This window comes from Empidonax traillii, unplaced genomic scaffold (assembly GCF_003031625.1).
Source record: "Empidonax traillii isolate 1590-97213 ecotype Southwest subspecies unplaced genomic scaffold, ASM303162v1 scaffold231:size1146757, whole genome shotgun sequence".
Classification (NCBI taxonomy): Eukaryota; Metazoa; Chordata; class Aves; order Passeriformes; family Tyrannidae; genus Empidonax; species Empidonax traillii.
In genome coordinates, this window is record NW_020955424.1 from 989,734 (window position 1) to 1,011,053 (window position 21,320).

At 41.9% G+C, this 21,320-nt stretch overlaps 1 protein-coding gene across 2 annotated transcripts in view; it reads right to left on the minus strand.

Annotated features, from left to right (window-relative positions):
- RP2 (RP2, ARL3 GTPase activating protein) overlaps window positions 1-9,889 on the minus strand; it is a 17,047-nt gene extending 7,158 nt beyond the window's left edge. The window contains exons 1-2 of one of the 2 annotated variants that reach the window (XM_027888120.1): window positions 9,824-9,889; window positions 9,304-9,411 (exon numbers count right to left, since the gene is read on the minus strand). In XM_027888120.1, the coding sequence (XP_027743921.1) occupies window positions 9,304-9,411; window positions 9,824-9,867 (152 nt within the window). In that variant the 5' untranslated portion in view covers window positions 9,868-9,889. Of the gene's footprint in view, window positions 1-9,303; window positions 9,495-9,823 lie in introns of those variants that run through there. The other variant, XM_027888121.1, reaches the window with a different exon arrangement.
- Window positions 9,890-21,320: the final 11,431 nt, after the last annotated feature.

A 21,320-nucleotide genomic window follows, 5' to 3' on the forward strand; every position in this document is an offset into this window, starting at 1 on the left:
AGAAAAAAAAAAAAAAAAAAAAAAAAAAAAAAAAAAAAAAAAAAAAAAAAAAAAAAAAAAAAAAAAAAAAAAAAAAAAAAAAAAAAAAAAAAAAAAAAAAAAAAAAAAAAAAAAAAAAAAAAAAAAAAAAAAAAAGTTAAAATCTTCACATACAGAGAATATTATAATGCAAAATACCAACTGACTTGCATTCATTGACCTACCACTGCATTGTGCAGGATAAACTTCCAGAAGACTCTTCAAAGAGTGATGAAAGATCAGAAGAAGCTCTTTTAGCTTAACTATTGGAATACACAGTACTGAAGTACAACAAAGAATCAAAACTACAATTCTGAGATGCTCCAGGGGGAAAAAAAAACCAAAACAAAAACCCAATAAAACAAACAAAAAACCAACAACAAAACAAAACTCCTAAATCATTTTGTCCTTTAATAAAGAAAGGGAGTAGGGGAGAGCCAGCTTTTTCCATGGACTCTGAACTATTTCAAGAAGGATGATGGTTCTGGGTTTTAGAGTAGTAACTGTAACAAATAAATTGTCCAAGATACACAGTAGAGATACACAGTATTTCCTTTTCGAGTAACTTTCTCGATTATATTTAACAACACAGAAACACTGTTGTGTTTGCAAACTACAGAGAGGTTGCTTATCTAAAGCGCAGCATTTTCCTGTGCTAATAATGAAAAGATTTTTGTGCTAACAAATACTATGAGATTCTGTGTCTGAGAAGCAAAAATTGGCAGTGGTGGTGCAGGGAACATGTTTGCAGACCTCTCCTCCTCCACACTACAGTATCCACCGCGCTAGAGAAAGACACTTGAAAGGCTGTGGCTGTCCCTGGGACTCTCCGTTGGGGAGCAGTGACTCAAGGGTCACACAGCGCTCAAGATGGCATGTGATACAGGTGGAAAGCATGAATAATACAGCCCATGTTGTAACACTGAAGGAATCTGAGCTGGCTCACTTCTAGTTACACATTAAGTCTCAAGACAACTACAATTCCTGGAGCAAATTCTACTCTGCCCTCTTGTGAAAGCTTATTAGAATAGCACTTGGAAGTATACAGGTACCTGTACGAGCCTGACAGAAGACCACAAACATGCTATTTGATTATCAGCCTGAGGGCCCTAAAGTTTGCTGCACCATAATCAGTTATCATGCATTACAACATTTTCTGTGTAAGAAACTCCTCCTCCCCAGCAAATCAAACATTCAGACGATACTTAGAGACCAGCAAAAGGCATAAACCAGGATGGGCTAGTGCCAGACATTCACTAAACCAGCTCAGCCTACGTAGCTTTTGACCAGAGCAGCTAAAGGAAGCCAGAAGTGGTCCAGCAACTGATAAAATGTACTTCATTGTATACAACATATCTGACCTCCAGATAGGAAAGAAGGTTTTCAGCTGATCAGTCTTCCAAATAAAAGGGAAGTTGAGACAATGAAGACGGCTTCCTAGAATTCTCTCCTCACTAGTACACGTGCAGGAAAATTAGTTGGAAAAGTTACAAATAAAACTGGGAGACACGGCATGGAGACTCAGTCATACAGTATGCTTAGGATTCAAAATCTCTGAGGTCTTTAGCATCATGTAATGTTACATATTTGATCCATATATAAGGTATTTACATTCGTATTCTCTCATACCTGAGAATACAAGTATGAAAATTGGTTTTGGACACCTTCTTCCCAGGAAGCTTCTAGAACATTTATGCATGCTTGTGTATGTCTGCATGATGGAGATTTTTTCAAATAACCCTGGGAGACATGGTTACTGCCTTCAACACAGGGCACAGAGGAACAGTTCCTTCTCTTCAGAAGGAGAAGTTCAGTGTTTCCGGAACTTACAGCTTTTTTGAAATTTGGAACCTAAGCATGTCCTTCTAAATTGCTCTTCTCCACGTAGCCTCTGAAGCAGCAGCAGCTCATCCTACACGGTGATGTAGGAATAGATACATTTCCAGAAGAATTTATTTGTAACAAAGTTAGATCTCGGTTTTCTCTAGGAAGGCTTTCTGCCTCAATGGTAACTCTTTCTCAAAGGCAGTTTCAATGCTTCCCCCACCCCGCATAGCAAGAGAAGTTCTCAGCCTTGCTCTCTGGAATGTGAGAAGAGAGCGATAGCCCTAACAGACATACACAGAGGCCTTGGGAAGGTGTGGGAGAAACAGAGAGAATAAAAAGGGCCCAGAGGGGGGAGAACTTGCCTTTTGTCCCTGGGGCCTGATGTGTGTAGCACTGCAAAAAAAAGTCCTTGCATCTGAAATAAACCTTTTTTTAATCCTTCCACTGCCTTGGCATTTTTGGGAAGAATACCTACATATGTTTACCTTACAGCAGCCTTTGCAGATATAAGTTAAACTTCACCTTCACTTTGCATTTTTATTTAGGCCTAAGTGAAAAACACTGGTTTAGTCAGCAAACTCACAGCTTACAAACAGTTTCAAATGAGAGTTCTTGAGAAAGTTGAAGATAAAAATTTAGTTTATTATCAGATTCAGGAGCTTCCTGAAGCTTTTTTTTTTTTTTTTTCCCCTGACATGAATTAAGAGTTCTGCCCTGATGCAACTTGAATGATATGTGAAACCTGATGAAATAGATTTAACACTCTCCCTCCTCACTGGGTTACTGCCCCTGATATGAGGGGGTAACCCAAGAGAATGTAGCAGATATGAATATTTCACTTCCCCTGGGTAGAAGAAATATGCCTGTGAGAGAGGCATGCAGGCAGAACTACGATTTTCAGGATGCATCTAACAACTGTTAACATGCTCATAGAATTATAGAATAGTTTAGATTGGAAAAGACCTCTAAGTCCATCAAACCCAACCATTAGCGTAACACTGCTGAGTCCATCACTAAACAAAGTCACAAGTGCCACGTCTACACATCTTTTAAATACCTCCAGGAATGGTGAGTCTACCACTTCCCTGGCATGCCTGTTCCAAAGCTTGACAATTCTTTCCATGAAGAAATTTTTCCCAATGTTCAATCTGAACCTTCTCTGGAGCAACTTGAGGCCTTTTCCTCTTGTCCTATCACTTGCTACTTTGGAGGAAGAAACTGACCCCCACCTGGCTACAACCTCTTTTTAGGTGGTTGTAGAGAGCAATAAGGTCCCCCTGAGCCTCCTTTTCTCCAGGCTGAACAACATCAGCTCCTCTGGCTGATCCTCATCAGACTTGTGCTCCAGACCCTTCACCAGCTCCGCTGCCCTTCTCTGGACACGCTCCAGCACCTCAGTGTCTTTCTTCAAGTGAGGGGCCCAGAACTGGGCTCAGGATTCAAGGTGCAGCCTTACCAGCACCAAGCACAGGTCATGGCCCTAGTCCAGCTGGTCACACTATTTTTACTACAAGCCAGGATGCCACTGGCCTTCTTAGTTCATGCTCACCATCTCTGAAGTCTTCAGATGATATCAACAGGTAAATAATAAATCACTGCAACCACCTGCTATCTCCTGATGGTCAACACTATCTGCTTCTTAATCTTTATCTTAGCAACATAGCAAAAAAAGGCAGGCTAGGAAAGAAAGAAAAAAACACAAACAACTGCCCCTCCCAAAAAAACCCACAAACAAGCAAACAAACCAACACCAAAAAAAAGGTAACATTTGCAGTCTCATGAAACCATAACCAGGGCTGTGTACACTTCTCTGCCCATTCATCTGGTGCACCATTGGCTATAAAATCTTCAGCAGTTTGCAGGTCAGCAAAAATCAGCTATTTGATAACTCATCTATTTGTCCTCTGTATTTGGATATAGTTTCAAAAAACGTTGTCCAAATTCACCCATCTCACATAGATGCTTTACTCTCCAGCACTTAACAGATTTTAAAATGCCTTTTTTTCTCCCAGACTGGTATAAGTTCAAATGATTACAGGATTCACAGAGGCAGCTTTTAATGCTTTCAGATTAATTTAAAGAGTTTTTGGAGTAGGTAAGAGTCATACATTAATAGACGTGGGCACTGCTGAGGATTTGAAACCTTCTAACAGAAGTCATTATGCACAGGTTCAGAAATTACTCCACAGAATAACCTAAAGTAACCAGATACGATGATGAAAAAGTTAGCCCTGCTTACACAATATTCTTCCCTCTCAAAACAAGTACTGAAGTCTCATCTTTGGTTATCAGCAGTAACAATGGTGAGAAGTCTGTTACAAAGGACCAGAGGACAAATTGTAAGGAGCAAGGATTTTAAAGAATAAAGAAAGGAGAGAAGTGAGGGCAAATGAGTTTGTCATGGTTGATCTGAACTCTAGGACACCCTGTTGCAACAAGTGCAAGGTGTATTAAGCAGCTTTCCTTCCTGCAAATACTTGCCTCGCAAGAAGATCAGAGGCTAGATGTGAAAGCTGCATGTTACATATACCTCTTCATCCACCATCATCCAGTTTACTGGCATCAAAACCAGGCAGCTCCCATTTGGAATAAGACTTGGGAGTACTAGACCTTCAGAGTTTTTAGTGGTAACTGTGCCTGGAATTGCCAAGGAGCCCAACATCTTGAACTCTTTCTGGTATGAGTTCATGTTTTAACAAGACTTTTTCACAGAGTCCATCAGGAAAGGAGTTTCAGTTAACAATTATACACTTCTACAAATATGAGAAGGTACTGCTGTTCTTAACAGTTTACAGTTCTCCCCTAGTTACCTATGTCCAGGCTGATAAGCAAACAAGAGTTTGTAAAGTATTTCTAAACCACTTACACTAAGGTCTTCCCCTTAAAATACAATTCTCAAAAAATCATTCCTTATCTAAGACACAACAGATGGCAGTTCAGTTATGAACTTATATACAGATGATAACATACAAGAGTTGGCTGCTGACCCAATGACATTAAAAGCTGCAGCTATAGCGCAGGCAAACTTAAGAAGCTTTAAGCGTTATTTTTGTCAGCAGGGGAATTAACTGAAAGGAAATAAGAAAGCAAAGTGCATTCCCAGGCCTAGACACTTCTGCAAATTCATACTTGCACAGGTTTGATGCCCTGAAGTAGTGAGTTGCAACATCCTCTGGAGACTGCTTGTTGAAGTTACCCTTCGGCAGATTTCAAGATTCTTGCACAACAAGACAAGGTGGAAAGAGTAGTGCAGGTTCCAATCACTAGCATACAGTCTTTCATCTTGGAGCTTCTCCTGCACACCTTGACTTTAAATGTGGCCAATACAACAGTCTGAATCCACACTTCATTCTATTCTTAGTAATCTTCCTGCTCTTTCCGACTACCCATAATAGCATAAAATGGTCATACTTTTCTGAGCAGCAAACCATTGCCAAGTACTGCAGACAGGACAAGAAGAAGAAGAAAGGAAGCTATTACATGCCTACACCTGACTTAACTGGAAATATTGTTAATATGAACCTGTTGACTGTTTCTCAGTTGATCAACTAAGTTTTGAGAAATGCTGTGGTAGTTCTTCTGGTGCACCAGGAACTGGAATTAAGGACAAAATATTTCACTGCTTAGTTAGAGAAAAAAAAATTATTTTATTCATATTCCAAAATCAAATACAAAGTGACTACCTAAACAATATCTAGACAATTCAACATGCTCAAGTCAGTTTAGACCACTCTTGAAGGATCCTCAAATGTAAGGTAACTAATAAAAGACTATCTATGATTTATATAGAAGGTTAAACCTCTGAGTTTTTTAAACTATTTGAATACAGTCATCACAGCACGACATAACAATGATTACTGCATGTTTCCTATCAACTAAAGCAGTTAAGTTACAACTCGGTTGACATAAAACAAAACTTTACTTGTTCCTCCTAACAGGAAAAGTCATCTGGGAAGGAAAGTCCCTCTAAACTCTAAATGCCATTGTGGTCATAATTATTCTAATCCTACTTCTTTGAACATGAGACAACTGCAAAAAAGATGATGCAGCTATCTGTGTTTCTTCCTGGGAGGAGAAGGTCCCAGTACATGAGTGTATCTGCCATCACAAGACAAAATCCTAGTTCCTGTCTGCACATACCCGTATTCAGTTACTGCTGAAGTTATTGTTCTGGTCACACATGTAAACAATGTTAGTCATACAGAAGGCAGTAAGGCAGGAAAGGAAAAGGGAGGCCAGGAGCAGAAATACAGTCTTACATTCCAGGTGAAAATCTAACTGAAGAAGGTTGAGAAGAGCTGAGCATCACCAAGTTTCTCTCTCACGCTTGGTCAAAAGGGGACTCTCATGATGGCCCAAAGACATCAACAAGACATAACAAGTCCTCAGGATGCGATGCAGTAATAACAGACTGGAATAAACAATGCTCTACTTATTCTCATGGACTAAGAATCCCAGAGCAGCAAGAAACTGAATACTCATTCTTTTTCCTTCTGTTTTCAAGATAAACTGATCCTTTGGTTCTTCTACTGCACCATAAGTAATCTTCACACAGTTCTCCAAACCCAAGGGTCAGCAAGCATTACAGAGTTTCCAGCAGATTTGCAATGAAGTCTAAATTTGATTAATTTTTGCATACTTTAAGACTTCTGTCCTCACTTATCAAGGTCATGCAGAAGTCTGAAAAGGCCCCTCAAATTCATATACTTTCCTTAATTTCAGTTCAACTATCAGCATTTTATAATGCTTTCTTTTTAGAATTTGCTACCACATGGTCCATTTTTGGGACTATTACACAAGAGTTATATGGTCCCTAGTATATCATCATATTAATCTTTGTTTTGCATCAATAATAATTATATTTTGCCATCAGAACATAATTAAAATAGACTCAACTAGTGATGGCGTTGAGAAGTGGAAGAAGAAACAGAAGCAGAAGAAATAGTCTCATTGGAGGAACCCCTCTGTTTCAGAGCTTCTTCCAGCACAGCTGTCACTGGCAGTCACCTCTCTCCACATCCCTAATCAGACAAACATCCATACAGGTGTGTCTACGTTTTTCTGCCTACAGTGAGAATGCCAGCATGGCATTAGTTTACAGGAAGACAGCTGAAGTGTCTGAGCAGTAAGATGTACCCACCTGTAAGAACATACAGAGGATAGTTTACAAGAACTACAGACAATTACCAAACCCGCTTGCAAAACTGCACTATGTAACCAGAACTGCATCATTGAGTAAGAAAGCCTAAAGCTAGAAACACATCCCCAACTCAAATGGTGGAAATTAACATCAAAAGACCACTTAGCACATCTGTTTTCATAGTTGAGGTTTTCAGGGTTCAGGATATAATTCAATGTGCTTGATGACAGAAAAGAATCTTCATGGCACAAGTTTTCCAACTGAGTTCAATTTAACTTTGTGTTCAAACACACATTGTGAAATAACCAAGTATATGTGATGCATTAGAAATGAGAAAACAACAGACAACAGGATAAGGTATCAGAGACAACATTTAAAGCTACTACATTAATGCTGACTTAGTCTCAGGTAATACAAACTGCAATCAACAAGTTTAGTGTACCAAATGCTCAGTATTCCTTTACCTAAGATGAGGTGACTCCAATGCTTTCCTAGTTTAATGTATTAAGGATATACCAAAAAAGCCCAGAAAAAGATAAGGCTGCAAAGAGCAAGAGAAATGGTCTTAAACATTAAATAGCCATTCTTAGGCTGTATGGTACAAAATTAAGTGCCTAATCTGATGGCTTACATAGTTCATTAGCACAGCCCAAACTCACTGATTCTACTGGTTTCTAAGAGTCTTTTATAGAAAAGGAAGAAATTTTACACACAATATATGACATGCTTTTTTTTTACTCCACAGAGATAGATTGTTGCTGCTATAATAGCCTCGACTGCTAGCTTGAGCCTACTTCCACCACATTAACAACAGTCACCTTAGCAACAAGGCTGGCTATTCTCTGAATCAAGTCTTTCTATATCCTGACTTTCCTCCTTTTAGTTTTCTAAGTTAGTGCCACATAAGTAGACTGGGTGAAAAGTCTCATACCTGTTGAGCTTCAGCTGATGAATTTGCTCTAAAACTAAAAAATATTATTCCAAGTGCTGATTCAGTAATTTACTTTAAGACAGCCTAAATTTGTTCTGCCACTCTAAATCACGGTTTCAGTACAGCCCTCTCCCTCTGAGAACAGTCTCCATGTAAGTGACAGGTTGCCATTCTTCCCTTCTCTCTCTGCATTGCAAATATCCATATCCAGTCAAAGCAACAAGCCCAACACAGATCACTCATCTTTATCCTCAAGGAATCGATTCCTTCAGGCCACACGCACAATCTCTAGCTCATCTACGTATGAGCTTGTCTTAATCTACTTGGAAGACTTAAGGGACACCCTAGAGCACCTGGCAAGTTTAAAAAACAAGCAAGCTAAACATTCAAATAAGTTCACACATTTTCTTTTTCATACCTGTAAAACATAGCCTAAAGGTTTGGGGATTTTGTTTGTTAAAACCACATCAATTAAGTTTATGGCCTGCCCCAGTTTCTCTTTCCTCCACGCGAAAGCAGCTGGAGAGGACAGGAGGGGAGGCCTATCAGAGCTATGATGTCATGATATATTTAGGAAGTGAAACTTGAAATGAGGCTAGGAAGAAACACATTTAATCCAGCATTTAAACATTTTCCTGCTTGAGACTTCACGACTGCCTTCAGCGGCTCAGGAAAAAGCACTGGGAAGGATTTGTCTTCATCTGTCATTTTAGGGACAGATAAGCTAGTTCTACTTCCTCTAGCTTTAAAACAGAAAAAAAAAAAAAAAATCACCACCAGAGGAGTGCAAACAGCCAAACAGGAAGAATCAGTACTGACAGTCAGGACACAAGGCACGAGTTTCATGCCTCCACTGAAATGCCAGGTGTGGGGGCTCCAGCTCGCCCAGGAACAAGCAGCTCCCCTGCCAGCTCCCGGTTTGCTCGTGTGACGCACACACTCAGGGGAGTATACTGTTATCACTGTGTCAGAAATCCCGACGGCAGGCAGGCAGACACCCTCTCGCTGCCCGTGGGGACTGTCACAGCCGAGCTGTCCGCCCGCAGGGCGCTGTCCCACCGGGAGGCAGGGGCAGCCGCACCGGGACACAGACGCAACAGGGACCGACGCAAGGCGGCTCCAGCGCCCGCTTGCACAGCCTGAGACTGCCTGGTAAAATCCTTAGGTTGAATACTTTGTTGCTGTTTAAATAACCGCACTGACTGCGCGGACCGAGCCGTGACAGCGGGACCGGGGAAGATCCCGCTGCCACCGTGGCGAGCGGGGCCCTGTCCCGCCCACAGCCCCGCAAAGCCCGGGCGGCAGGGAGGGCGCCGAGCCAGCCCGTACCCCCAGCCCTGCCCCAGCCCTGCCCTGCCCGCGGCCGAGCGGCACCAGCCGGGGCGGTACCTTGGCTCGCTGGTCCCAGCTGTATTGAGGCGCCTTTTCCTCGCCGGCCGCCGCGTCCTGGCCGGCTGCCGCTTGCTGCTGCTGCTGGCCGCTCTGGGCCGGCTTCCTGCGGCGGGAAAAGAAACACCCCATGGCGCTGCCGCCGCCGCCCGGCGGAGAGAGGTTGGGAGACGGGGAGCGCCCAGGCGATGAGGAGCGCTCTCCGGAGCCGCGCCGCCCCGCCCCGCCGGCTTCCGGTTTTCCCCCGTCTCCCGTAGCGACCGCGACATTTCCCCCCGCCTTCCCCGTCCCCGCCCCGTCCCGATCCAGCCATTCCCGCAGGCCCGGGGAGACGCCTGCTCAGCGCGGTGCCTGGCAGCGGGAAAGGCGCCGCCGGAGGCAACGCGCCCCTGGTCATGAGGGGGCCGCGAGGAAGAGGGAAAACGTGGTTTTCCAGTGACTGCGAGGGTTTCCCCGCGGCCAGTCCCTCGGGAGCGAGTCCGGGGACGCGGTGGCTGCTCGTGAAGCCTCCGCCCTACCGGGGTGGAACGCGTGTCCCGCCCGGAGCCGTGCCAGGGTTCATCTGTGCAAGTGGGAGGCCAAAATGTCCGTTGCGGCGTTTTAAATTCAAACGGACTGACCCTCCGTCACGGCGTGTCCCGGGGGTGCTGGGCCTGGGCCCCTCGGCACGCCTGACACCGCCGTGCTCGCCCTGCTGAGAGGGCTGCCCCAAAAAACCCGGCTTCTTGCAAGTGTTCAAGAGCAGCAGCAGTGGTAGCATGAGAACCGCCAGCACCCTACAGCTTTGTGCGTCCCTTTGCAAATAGTCGGGCTTCCTGTGTGGGTTGGGGTTTGTGAGGTTGTTTGGTTTGGTTTGGTTTTTTCCCCAGAGGTAAAAAACACACAATTTTTTTGTCAGGCTGTGCAACCATTCAAAGGCATTCTCCCCAAGATTTTATAGAATTGATTCTTGCGGTTGAGAGGAAAGACTTCAAAATTGTCTCTGATGCTTTGTTACTAAGGGGGGGGTTGACATTCGTCAGCTGCCCACCCAGATATTCACTCACTGTCCCTCCTCAACAGGGCAGAGAGAGAACGACTGGCAAAGCTCATCGGACAAAATAAAGACAGGGAGATCATTTGCTCTTCACTGTCACAGGCAAAATTGACTTGTGAAATTAAGGGGGTTTTGCCGATTAAAAATAGAGTTGAATGGTAATAAACAAATACTAAATGAAAACAAAACCTTCCCACCACCCTACTGCTTTCACCCCTCCATTTGCAACTCCTCTACCTGTGCACCACCACGCCCCAAGCAGTGCAGAGGAACTGGAGAATGAGGGCTGCAGCCAGTCCTTTATAGTTCCTCTTTGCTCCTCCTGCTCCTCATACTTGGCTCTAGTGTGGGTTCTTCCACGGGCTGCAGTCCTCAAGAACTACTCAGGCATGAGCTCTTCGTGGATGACGTTCCTTCAGAAAATATCCATCTGCTCCATTTTGGGGTCCTCTAAGGGCTGCAGTGTGGATATTAGCTCCACTGTGGTCCTTTGCATGGGAAATCCTTGCTCCAGCACCTGCAGACCTCCATCTCCTCCTTCTTCTCTAACCTTGATGTTCACACGGTTTTTCCCCACTTTTTTTCCCCCCCTCACTCTTCTCTCTCTCACTCCCGTGTAGTTGGTTTGCCCTTCCATAAATATGTTTTCCCAGAGGTGCTGGGAGCTCAGCCATGCCCCATGGTGGGTCTGTTGGAGCTGTCTGGAAGTGGCTGGAAGTGTCCAGCATGGGGCAGCCCTGTTTCCTCACAGAGACCACCCCTGCAGCCCTCCACTGCCAGCACCTGGCCAGCCACACCCAGTACATACCCACTAACAAAACTTTAGAGCCATTTTATGTTAAACAAAGGATGGCATTCCTGCTGTAGGAGCAGAAGAAGAGAGGAGAAGCCCGGGAAAAGTAGCAAAGAAATGCTACTTTTGCATTTGGTTGAGCAGGCTAAAAGGCTTGCCCAGCTCAGAGCAGAAAGGAGGAAGTGAGACTAATTGCTCAGACATGGTTGCTAAGGAAGAGGGGTGACCGACACCACTTTCGGTATCAGCTGTACTGTGAAACTGTATGCCTGGGCAGATGTGAAGGCTGCTCTGAGCTTTTGGAGCTGCAATTTAAGTTAACAGCTCAGCCAGCACTACCCACACCACCATCAAGTACAGTTTTACGTCTCAGTTACAAAGTGGATTTACTCTATGAACCATTTGTCCAGGTTTCTTGGGCACTGACTGTCTGGATCCTGCTCTTTCATTGAATTCTCTGTGCACCAGCTCTTTCCACCATGTGTCCAGCTAGGACAGTTTGAGACAGTTTGCAAAAGCAGAGTCTAATACACCCTCACCTCTTCTAGCTCACTCTCTGAAAGGCTACCAGTCCTCCTAGACCCCTGTGTATTTCATACAGATTAGCTAAATTCTGCAGTCTTTTCACAACCAGGTTCCCCTTTCTGTTGCACATCCCTTAAAAAAATTGATAAAAGGAATAAAAAAAAAAACATTTGATACATACTTGTTAAAAGCTGAAATACCATTTAATTAATCTTCACAAAACCTAAAACTACATTACCAGAATATTGTTACCTCACATTAATTAATGGATCGCCTGTTGTAACGGAGAACTTTTTACAGTCTGTGTGTTAGGAGACTTCTTTCCCTGCTGAGATGCACACAACTTTACAATAGAAATATCTTCCCACTCATGTCAATAACGCTTCAGAAAGGTATTTAAATGCAAGACAAAAAAGGTACTTTTACATTTTTAATGAGAAGATGCAAGGCAAATGCAAATTTCTGAGTTACAATTTTCCCATGCTGCTATGAGCAATATACTTGTCTTGCAAAATTATTCATCCCGTAGACATACAGGATTTTTATATTGCTACAGCGATCAGGAGAGGCCATAGGTTTTATCTCTCTGGCACAACACAACCTCTCATGCTCCAGGGTGTTTCCTGACACCAAAGTCCCAGAATAATTATTCCTGAGCAAATTATTATGACTTGTGATTTATGAGAAAATGACTTCTTAAGAAATTACTAATGCCTAGTTCAGTTCTTGACTCTCTCTTCTTATGCCAGTCAGACCCAACCCTCTTGGCTTTTGAGATTTGGTACAATCATAGCCTGAAGGACAGTAGTACAAGATTGCAATAATATCATAGTCGCTACCAACCGTGACTATACTTACCTTAACTTCAGCAAACTGCTGTAATTAGTGATTTCCCTTGTGGGGATGTTGTGAAATATATCTAATTACAGTGTAATACAGAGTTTTGTGATCTCCAGACAGTGGTTTCTAGGTAACTGAAAAGTAAACCATTTTTATTGTAAAGGTTATATTCTAAAGGTTTTGGTGAGAGAGACTTGCCATATCCATACCTTCTGGGCACATGCAGCTTGCAAGGAGCCTTTAAGATCCTTGTTGTCCTTCTCAGGAAGGCAGTGATTCTGCTTCAGCAAGAAAAGAGTCCCGCTGGGGCAGACGGACATAGCCTGTGCATGGCCTGTGTCTCTCTATGGGCTGGCTGTTACCCCATATTGCTTGGTAGTGCTTGCATGCCTGCAGTTAAGATCCTAACCCCATTTCCTCCTTGTCTTGTTTGACACTCCTGTGCATCACCCAAAAAGCACGGGGAGGGAGCTGTTCTCAGTAAACATCAGGACCTGGAAACCTGCCCAGGTCTTGAGCAGGTGTGGTAAGGAAGCGAGAGCTCATTGTGTGTGCATCTGCACTTCTCCAAACACAGATCAGAATCAGTTTGTCTCAGTGCTGTTGGAAGCTTGACAAAATGCACAGAGCCAAACTTTCACAATTTTCTTCTTAATGAGGTTCATTGTATTCTCTGTGTGTCTCTTAAAGCTCTTGAAATCATATCTTTGTGACAAAATCTGAAGTGTGTCTTGTTTAAAGCAGGTTTTTAATCCTGTTCGTTGTAGAGAAGACTTTGAAAATATCATCTCTAAGACATGACAATGAAAACAAAATAACTTAAATGTTCTTACTTTCTAAAAGCTCATTTCATGTTTTCTATCAACAAAGTACATAAATCCTGTACTCAAGACCCTAGCAACTTACCTAGAATTGGCATAAAGCCTTGAAAAGGATTCCTTGTTAAAATTAGATTTCCCCCATGCTCATACAAAATGTGAATTACAGATGAGACAAATCCTTCCACAGTATTCAAGTTCTTACACAGTATTAATAGAGAGGAACCAGGATACTTTACTACTTCTGTGAGGCCGTGTTCTGATAGAGCAGAACTGGTACAGAGAGCATCTCTTGCTTCCAACAGATTATTTAAGTCCCCAACTACCTATGCAGTGGGACAGCCCAAATGTTTGTACAGACATGGTAAACTGTGTTGGGAAACCAATGAATGTGTAAAACAACCATTTCAATCAGACATCTGTGCATTTCGGTCTCATAGAGACAGACACTTTTTTTTCTTTTTTTTTCTGAAACAGATGAAGAATATATGGAATAGTATTTTCACACAGCAGTCATTCACACGTACTGTGACACTGGCCTTTTTTGGTCTCTCTAGCAGATTCTTTACTACTGGAGGCTCTTGCCAGACTGAACACCAACAGAAGCTACTCTTGAACTTGTGACCAGGTGGAACAAATAACATGGTTAATTTTGTGTACTAGAATCTATTTTCCATTGCTAGTGGTGATTTTGGACCAATGTCCTCACAGTTTTCAAGCAATATATGGCTTTTCAGCATCTGCTTGCATATAGAAATTAGCCCTGGTCCCCAGTAATTTTACTGAATCAAGCTGCTGCAGCTCAACAAGGGAATGCTTTTTTCTGTAGCTGTCCCCAGCATATAGTCTGTGATACACAGCTTTAATGCTGGTGTTCTTTGAGTGGGAACAATGGACAGGTGTGCCCGTGTCCCAGGTTACTGTGAACTATATGCTGTGACAAGGAAAAGCGTGAACAGTCAAACTAAGTAGTTCATGCTTGCTAGTTTGTTTGATCGGAAATTACCTTCCACATATTCCCAACATGAATTACCTTCTCTGTAAGGAATTTTATCATGTCTACAGATCTTTTTCTGTGGCTGGTGTTTGGGTGTGCTGGTTTCAACTGGGATAGAGTTAATTTTCTTCACAGTGGCTGGTATGGGGCTGTGTTTTGGGTTTGTGCTGAACACAGGGTTGGTAATGTAGAGATGTTTCTGTTATTGCTGAGCACTGCTAATACAAAGCCAAGGCCTTTTCTGCCTCCATGGTGAGGGGTTGGGATGTGTGGAAGGTTGGGAGGAATCACAGCCAGGACAGGTGACCCAAACTGACCAAAGGGCTATTCCGAACAATATGATGTCATGCTCAGTATATAAGGCTGTGGGGAAGAAGGAACAAGGGGGACATTTGGAGGTATGCCATTTGTCTTCCCAAGCCATCGTTACACATGATGGGGCCCTGCTTTCCTAGAGATGGCTCAACACCTGCCTGCCACATGAAGTGGTGAATCAGTTCTTTATTTTGCTTTGCTTGTGTGTTTGGCTATTGCTTTCCCTATTAAACTGTCTTTATCCAGCTTTTACCCTTCCAATTCTCTCTCGGATCCTGCTGGTGGGGGTGAGCAAGTGGCTGTGTGTGTCTTGGTTGCTGGCTGGGGTGAAACCATGACAGGGATAAAGGTGAGCAGGGTTCTGTGCAGTACATGAAACACAGACCAACAGAACAGTATTTAAAATCATTCTTAAAGGGCACTACAAAGAGCTACAGGTCACTTTGGAAGTTTTTTTTTACTGAAGATCTAAAGAGTCAATACTTTTTAAAAGGTATAAATTGAATATTTTGGCCAAAGGAATGAAAGAACATGTCCTAATATTAGCATAATGGACAACATATTGCATGATACAAACTCAACATTAAATCTGAACTTTGCTGTAAGCCATCTCTGTGACAGAAATTCTGCAGCTGGGAAGGTCACAATCTGCTTAAGGGCTGCTAATGTAGTGAGTGCACTTATTCAAACAAGGCACAATTAAGTTTTCAGCTATAAAGCATATTCTTATTCAGCAATTACAGGTTCGTAGATCTTGCATAAGAGTCTATATCCTAGATCCTGTTTTGTGATATGAAGAGCTGCCATAACCAGGGTGTTGCCTGAAATTCAGTTTGCTTGAAAACCTTGTGTTCCACCCAAGCCTGTAGCTGATGCAAACAGACTCTTCAGTTTAATGTTAAATGAAAATAAAATGTAATGGCATTAAAGTTTATGAAGTATATCTTTTTAGTTCATGTTTAATAGGGCAAAAATTCAGATAACTGGCTACAGTGCTGATTCAGCAAGGCACGTAGGCACATGCTAAAACCTACCAGATTTCAGTGGGATTTGAGCAAGTGCAAAGAGTTAGTCACATAGATAAAATTAAGATGCATCATAGCCCAGCAGCCCCTGTATTCTTCCCTAAGCTTAGAGGATATTTTTTGTTCTAAAGAGATCTCTAGTTCCCTGTGTATCCCAGTTAAAACTGACAGGATCACCTGCCAGCATTTGCCTCCAGTTACATCTCTTTATTCTTTATCCAGATTTCTAGCACCTAACACTGGGGTGCTCAGTGGAGGACTGCTCTAAAAGTAGGGTCTGTGAAAGTATCCCTCTGTCACAGTCCTAATGTGGGAAAGTCAAGAAAGCTCTGAATAAAGGTGGTCTGCTCTGAACACTGAATACATTGTCATTTTTAGAGCCTTTTTGTCTGTAGGAGAATAGAGGTTCTATTTGTTGAGGTTTTTTTACTTGTTTAGTGTTTGACATAATACCAATCCTCTTTCATTGTTGGTTTCAGCTGTTGCTGTGACACAGAGGATCAATTGCTGAGACCTGGGGTAAAGACTGTCTTCCTAATTCTGGTGCAGAAGACCATCACAAATGGGTAATTGCAGATGGCAACATGTTAATTTGCTATTGCACAGTTTATCATAATTTGTCTATCTGAAGTTTTATTTTACGTTGTTGCACAGTTTGCTGATGTTTTTCCAATTTTAAAAGCTCTTCATATTGATTTTGTGGGATGGCTTTATCTATGGTGCCAACCTGCCATGCGTATTGTCCTTGTGGGCGTAGCAGTGGCTGCCTGATGCTCCTGATGCGACTAACAAAATGTGACAGAAGTAGGATCTTCAACAAAAATGTAGAAGACATCACTGATCTGGGCCTTGTTGAAATCCTGGCAAAATACACTCAAGGACTGCAGCAGTGGTGTACTCTGCCTACATTAACTTTAGGGAATTGCGCAGGAATCTGTAAACCTGAACAACCGACGCACAGGTCAAGATTTTTATCAAACTTCATCAGAACCATAATGAGACAGTGAATCAGATCTAAAATAACATATAAATATTCAGTGTTAACTGTAAAAAAGTCTTGTTGTTAAAGTAAACAAACACAGGATTTGATTTGTTTTGCCTTTTCTTCCCTTTCTGTCTTACAACATAACATGCAATAAACATTCTAGAGACACTGTTTTTGGGAATACTGCTATGTCACTGTAAGACTCTGAGGAATAAATTAGTTAAATTGTTGATAACACATAATAGCAACGGATACTGCAGAGACAGCAGATGGAAAGAAAATACTGGAGTAATTATTATTTGGAAGAGTTTAAACTCTAAAGCTTGCTTGAATGTTAGGAAGACTCACAATAAGACTGGTTTCCAAATAATGTGATTTGCACCGAAGGAGCAAAAATGCTCCATATAAAAATCAACAAATTACAAAAAAGTTGTTCTCAGGCACAGAGCAACTGGAGTGGAATAAAAGATACGTTCTCTTGCAAAATAGACCCATTCACACATGGAAGAACCTTCCTCTCAATCCATACAGATTCTGATATTGTAAGGTGAAATCCCAAAGGAAACCTGTGATCATAAACAGAGGTAAATACACCTCGCATAACCTACATGTAATTAGGCAATGTGATCCTGCATTAAAGGTCAAAAGAAGGGAAACACAGACATGTCAGGATAACCTGCTGCAGAGCTGACCAATAAACAATGTGAAAATACCTTTGATTTAAGGCAAATGAAGTCTTTTCTCGTTCAACCCCCTGCTGTTTTGATGATTTTCAATCCTTCTCTTCCTAGGAGCTCAGGGGTTATTCAAACTGCAGTAATCTCTCTAAAATATTTTCAAGAGAGGCATCAGGACAAGGTCAAATGAAAAAAGGAACTGAAGTCCAATAATGATAACTGACTTCGGGACTCACACTTTACTCTGTTTCAGACCTATTCAGCATGATCTATGTCCCCAGAAAAACAGTCTAATAATTGCTTCTGGTTTTAATCATATAAGGAAAAACATCTCTTTCCTGTACTTCTGCTAGTGGCTGAACATCTTCAGTATTGGCAAATTATCTAACAGTGCCTTTTTTTCTTTTTGAGTTCACAGTATACACTGGGATCCAGTGCTGGCAAACAAACTAGATTCCTGGGTAGATTTCCTAGTATGGTAGGTCCCCTAGTTAGATATGGAACTCTGAGTTTGTCACCCAAAGCAGTCTTTTTGTAGGCAGTGCGAAAAAACTTTGGGATGGCAATTGCACTCAGATAAGCACTTTTTGATGGCAGCTAACCTGAAGTATCTCAGGTTTCAATTTTTCTTTCTTAGTAAAGTCAACAAAGGGTAATGAACACAAACTTGGACGCCAAAACTTTAGGCAAGGCCGTTTTAGGTAAATCACACTTTTTGTGTGCAACTGTTTATCGTGTATTATTTTCAGCATTGCTGTACATAAATGAAACCACAGTCCATGCCAGAAAGGGCTTACATCTGGAAAGCAGCTAAGCCCAATCATCTCACACACAATAAAAGGTCAATTCAGCTCACACACACATTAAAGAGGTGCCCACTATAACAAATCTGCTTCACACAACTGGCTGAATTATACTCACTTGTTATTTATAAAGTTACTAATGATATATCTATTTAGATAAATATAGTGAATAAATAACCCTGAATTATACCCTGAAAGAAATCCATTTAAAATCTTATTCAGGTATACAAAAGTGTTAGAATTTAAATGCTTTTTAAAGATAAGGTAAGCACAATAATAATTTTCTGGATTAAACTGTTTTGTGGTCAATTTTTTATATTGCCTATTTAAAATTACTTGCTTTTAAAATAATTTGCTTTGAAGTTCCTCTCTCTATTTTGCAGTTATTTACACACCAAAGGACTAAAGAGGAAATAGTAGAAAGGAACAAGAAAATCATTAGAAAACATCAAAAATACAGCCAGGTGCCATGAATGTGAAAGAAGTTCACTAGAGAAAAGCCCCAAACCACAGAATGTGAGTGAAATTGAACTTAAGTGTAAATAAAACAAAATATGTCTTCCATAATGAGCAACTGCACTTTGTTGAAATGTCGATGCATCTCTCTCAGCTCTGGCAGAGCACTGAAATACTTTCCACGGATGGGGTGTTGGGCATTGCACAACTCAGGATGGCTCAGAGGTCACAGAACATGATTGGATAACTTGTCTGTCTCACGATGTCCTGCAACCTGCTGGCTGTTCCGCCCAAAGGCTGCATCAGCAGCTCATGGGAGAAGGCTTGAACTCCTCCCAACCATTCCTGTGGGAAAGCCTGGCTTCCTAATCACACAGTCAAGTTCTGTGTTTTCCATTGCCACATTTGTTGCCAGTTCCACCTCATCTTCATGCCAGTAACCTCTTTCTGAAAGACCTGATCCTGACTCTCCCTGATGCCAAAGTCAATATCCCAGGCAAAAGGTCATTTCTAGGTTCCTTTTTTTGCTGTGGGGACTCCAAACCCTCTGAGAGGATGTCAGCAATGATGGTTGCACCTCTTCAAGGGAATAGGAGTCACAAAACCAGGAAAACTTCTGACGTTATTTTTTATGATATGCATATTATATGCTGAGCTTTATATGCTCAGCACATAAAGCTAAGGGGAAGAAATAAAAGAGGGGGAACATTCAGAGTGGTGACATTTGTCTTCCCAAGTCACCATTATGCACGATGGAATCTGGCTTTCCTGGAGATGACTCAACACCTGCCTGTCCATGCAAAGCAGTGAGTTAACTCCTTGATTTGTTTTGCTTGAATGCATGGCTTCTGCTTTCCCTATTAAACTGTCTTTATCTCGAACCATGAGTTTTTTTCACTTTTACCCTTTGGATTCTCTTCCCCATCCCACTACGGGGGAAGTGAGCAAGTAGCTGGGTTAAGCTGAGCTGCTGGCTGGGTTTAAACCATGACAGCAGGAAAGATTAATGATGATGTGTTATTAGTTGACAATGAAAAGACTGATGCAAAACATTTGATCTGCTGAGTGTTTGGAACTTCTGCTAAATTAAAAATTTCCTCATTCGTATCCTGGCAATGGGACAAAAGTTGGCAGTAAGGTAAGTAAGCAGCATTAAAACTAGCATGTATGTGATAGCTCCTCTGTGACATTGGCTTTCCTCATGAAACTGTGACTGACTTTGACAGTGCCTTGGGCTTAATACCACTAGAGGTCATGCGATGTACTTATTATCTAAGCTGCTTTTGAAAAATACTGTAATACCCACATCTAGTAGGTGTGTTTGTACTGCCTGTATTTGCAGACACTGCTTTGGCCTCTAGATGTCCCAGCTTTGTATGCATGTAATAACCACGTCACAATAAATCACCCCATCTATTCTACTACAAGATAAATTGGAATTTATCTTGTCTAGCACACAGCAGGGAAAGGATGAGGAATTGGGAATATACAAATACTATTAACATGAAAAACCTTCTCCATAGAATAAAGTATTCTATTAACTAAGATAAGGAATAAAAGGGAAAGACAGTGCAGCATAACATCAAATCCTTTCCTACAACACTGTAAGTTGTGACTGTCCTTACAATACCAGTTGTGTCTGACCTGACTGCTGTGATGCTGATTCCACTAACGTGTCTATCTTGGACCTTCCCTATCTTGAAGTTACAGCTTTCGATTATATTGATTGCATCTTGAAGCAGCTGACAACTACTCTCTGTCTTTTGATTTCAAGCCTTTTGTGTCTTTCTCCTCATTGTCTTTGGCCAGCAGCCTAGCAGTCAACCAAACAACAAACACCCTACCTGTATCAAGCACATGAAAGCTCCATGTCAAACAGGCATGATTTAGGAAGCTGTCAGACTTCACATTCTGTCACCACTTGGCCCAGCCCTACTATCATAATTTTTCCAGTAGATGCAGATATGTCGTGAGAGGATTCGACTGTTGGAACCAGCATATTTCTCCTTAGAGCTTGCCAGTGGTATTAGCCAGGGTCCATCAGGAGATAAAACTTGCCCAATGGCACTGCCTTCACTAGCCCAAGTTTGCTTATTCTTGGAAAAGAACAACCAGTTCCCAGTACTAGCAGCACCTGGTCTTATTCTGGATTTGTGTCTCATCCTCTTCTTTCAGACAGGCAGACCCTCCTGCCTCCCTGGTTTAGGGTGCTCCCCAGTTGTGTGGAAATGGCTGCCTGAGTAGCCTTTTTAAAAAACATGTCTCCAAATTTCCTACTTTATTTGTCAGACTCTGCAAAATCATACAGTATTAGTCAATCTGTTCTTTAGTTTCCACAGTAATAAAGATTTACAATTAAATTGTTCTCATCCTTTTGAAACACTAATCTCTTAGACTTTCATCAGTCCGAAAAACTCTGGAGATAATTATTGCTAACCCTCTGATTAGCTCAGTTGGTTAGAGCATGGTGCTAATAACAGCAAGGTTGTGGGTTTGATCCCTATATGGGCCATTCACTTAAGAGCTGGACTTAAAGATCCTTGTGGGTCCCTTCAAATTCAGAATATTCTGGGAAATGGTTACTAAATTAGATGTTGCATTCATAATCTTATAATTGATAATCTAATCTCATTCTATCATACATTGATAATCTCATCAAGGTACATAAATATCTGAGGGGAAGGTGTAAAGGAGATGGAGCCAGGCTGTGCTCCGGGGCAGAACCACAGGTAATGGACACAAACT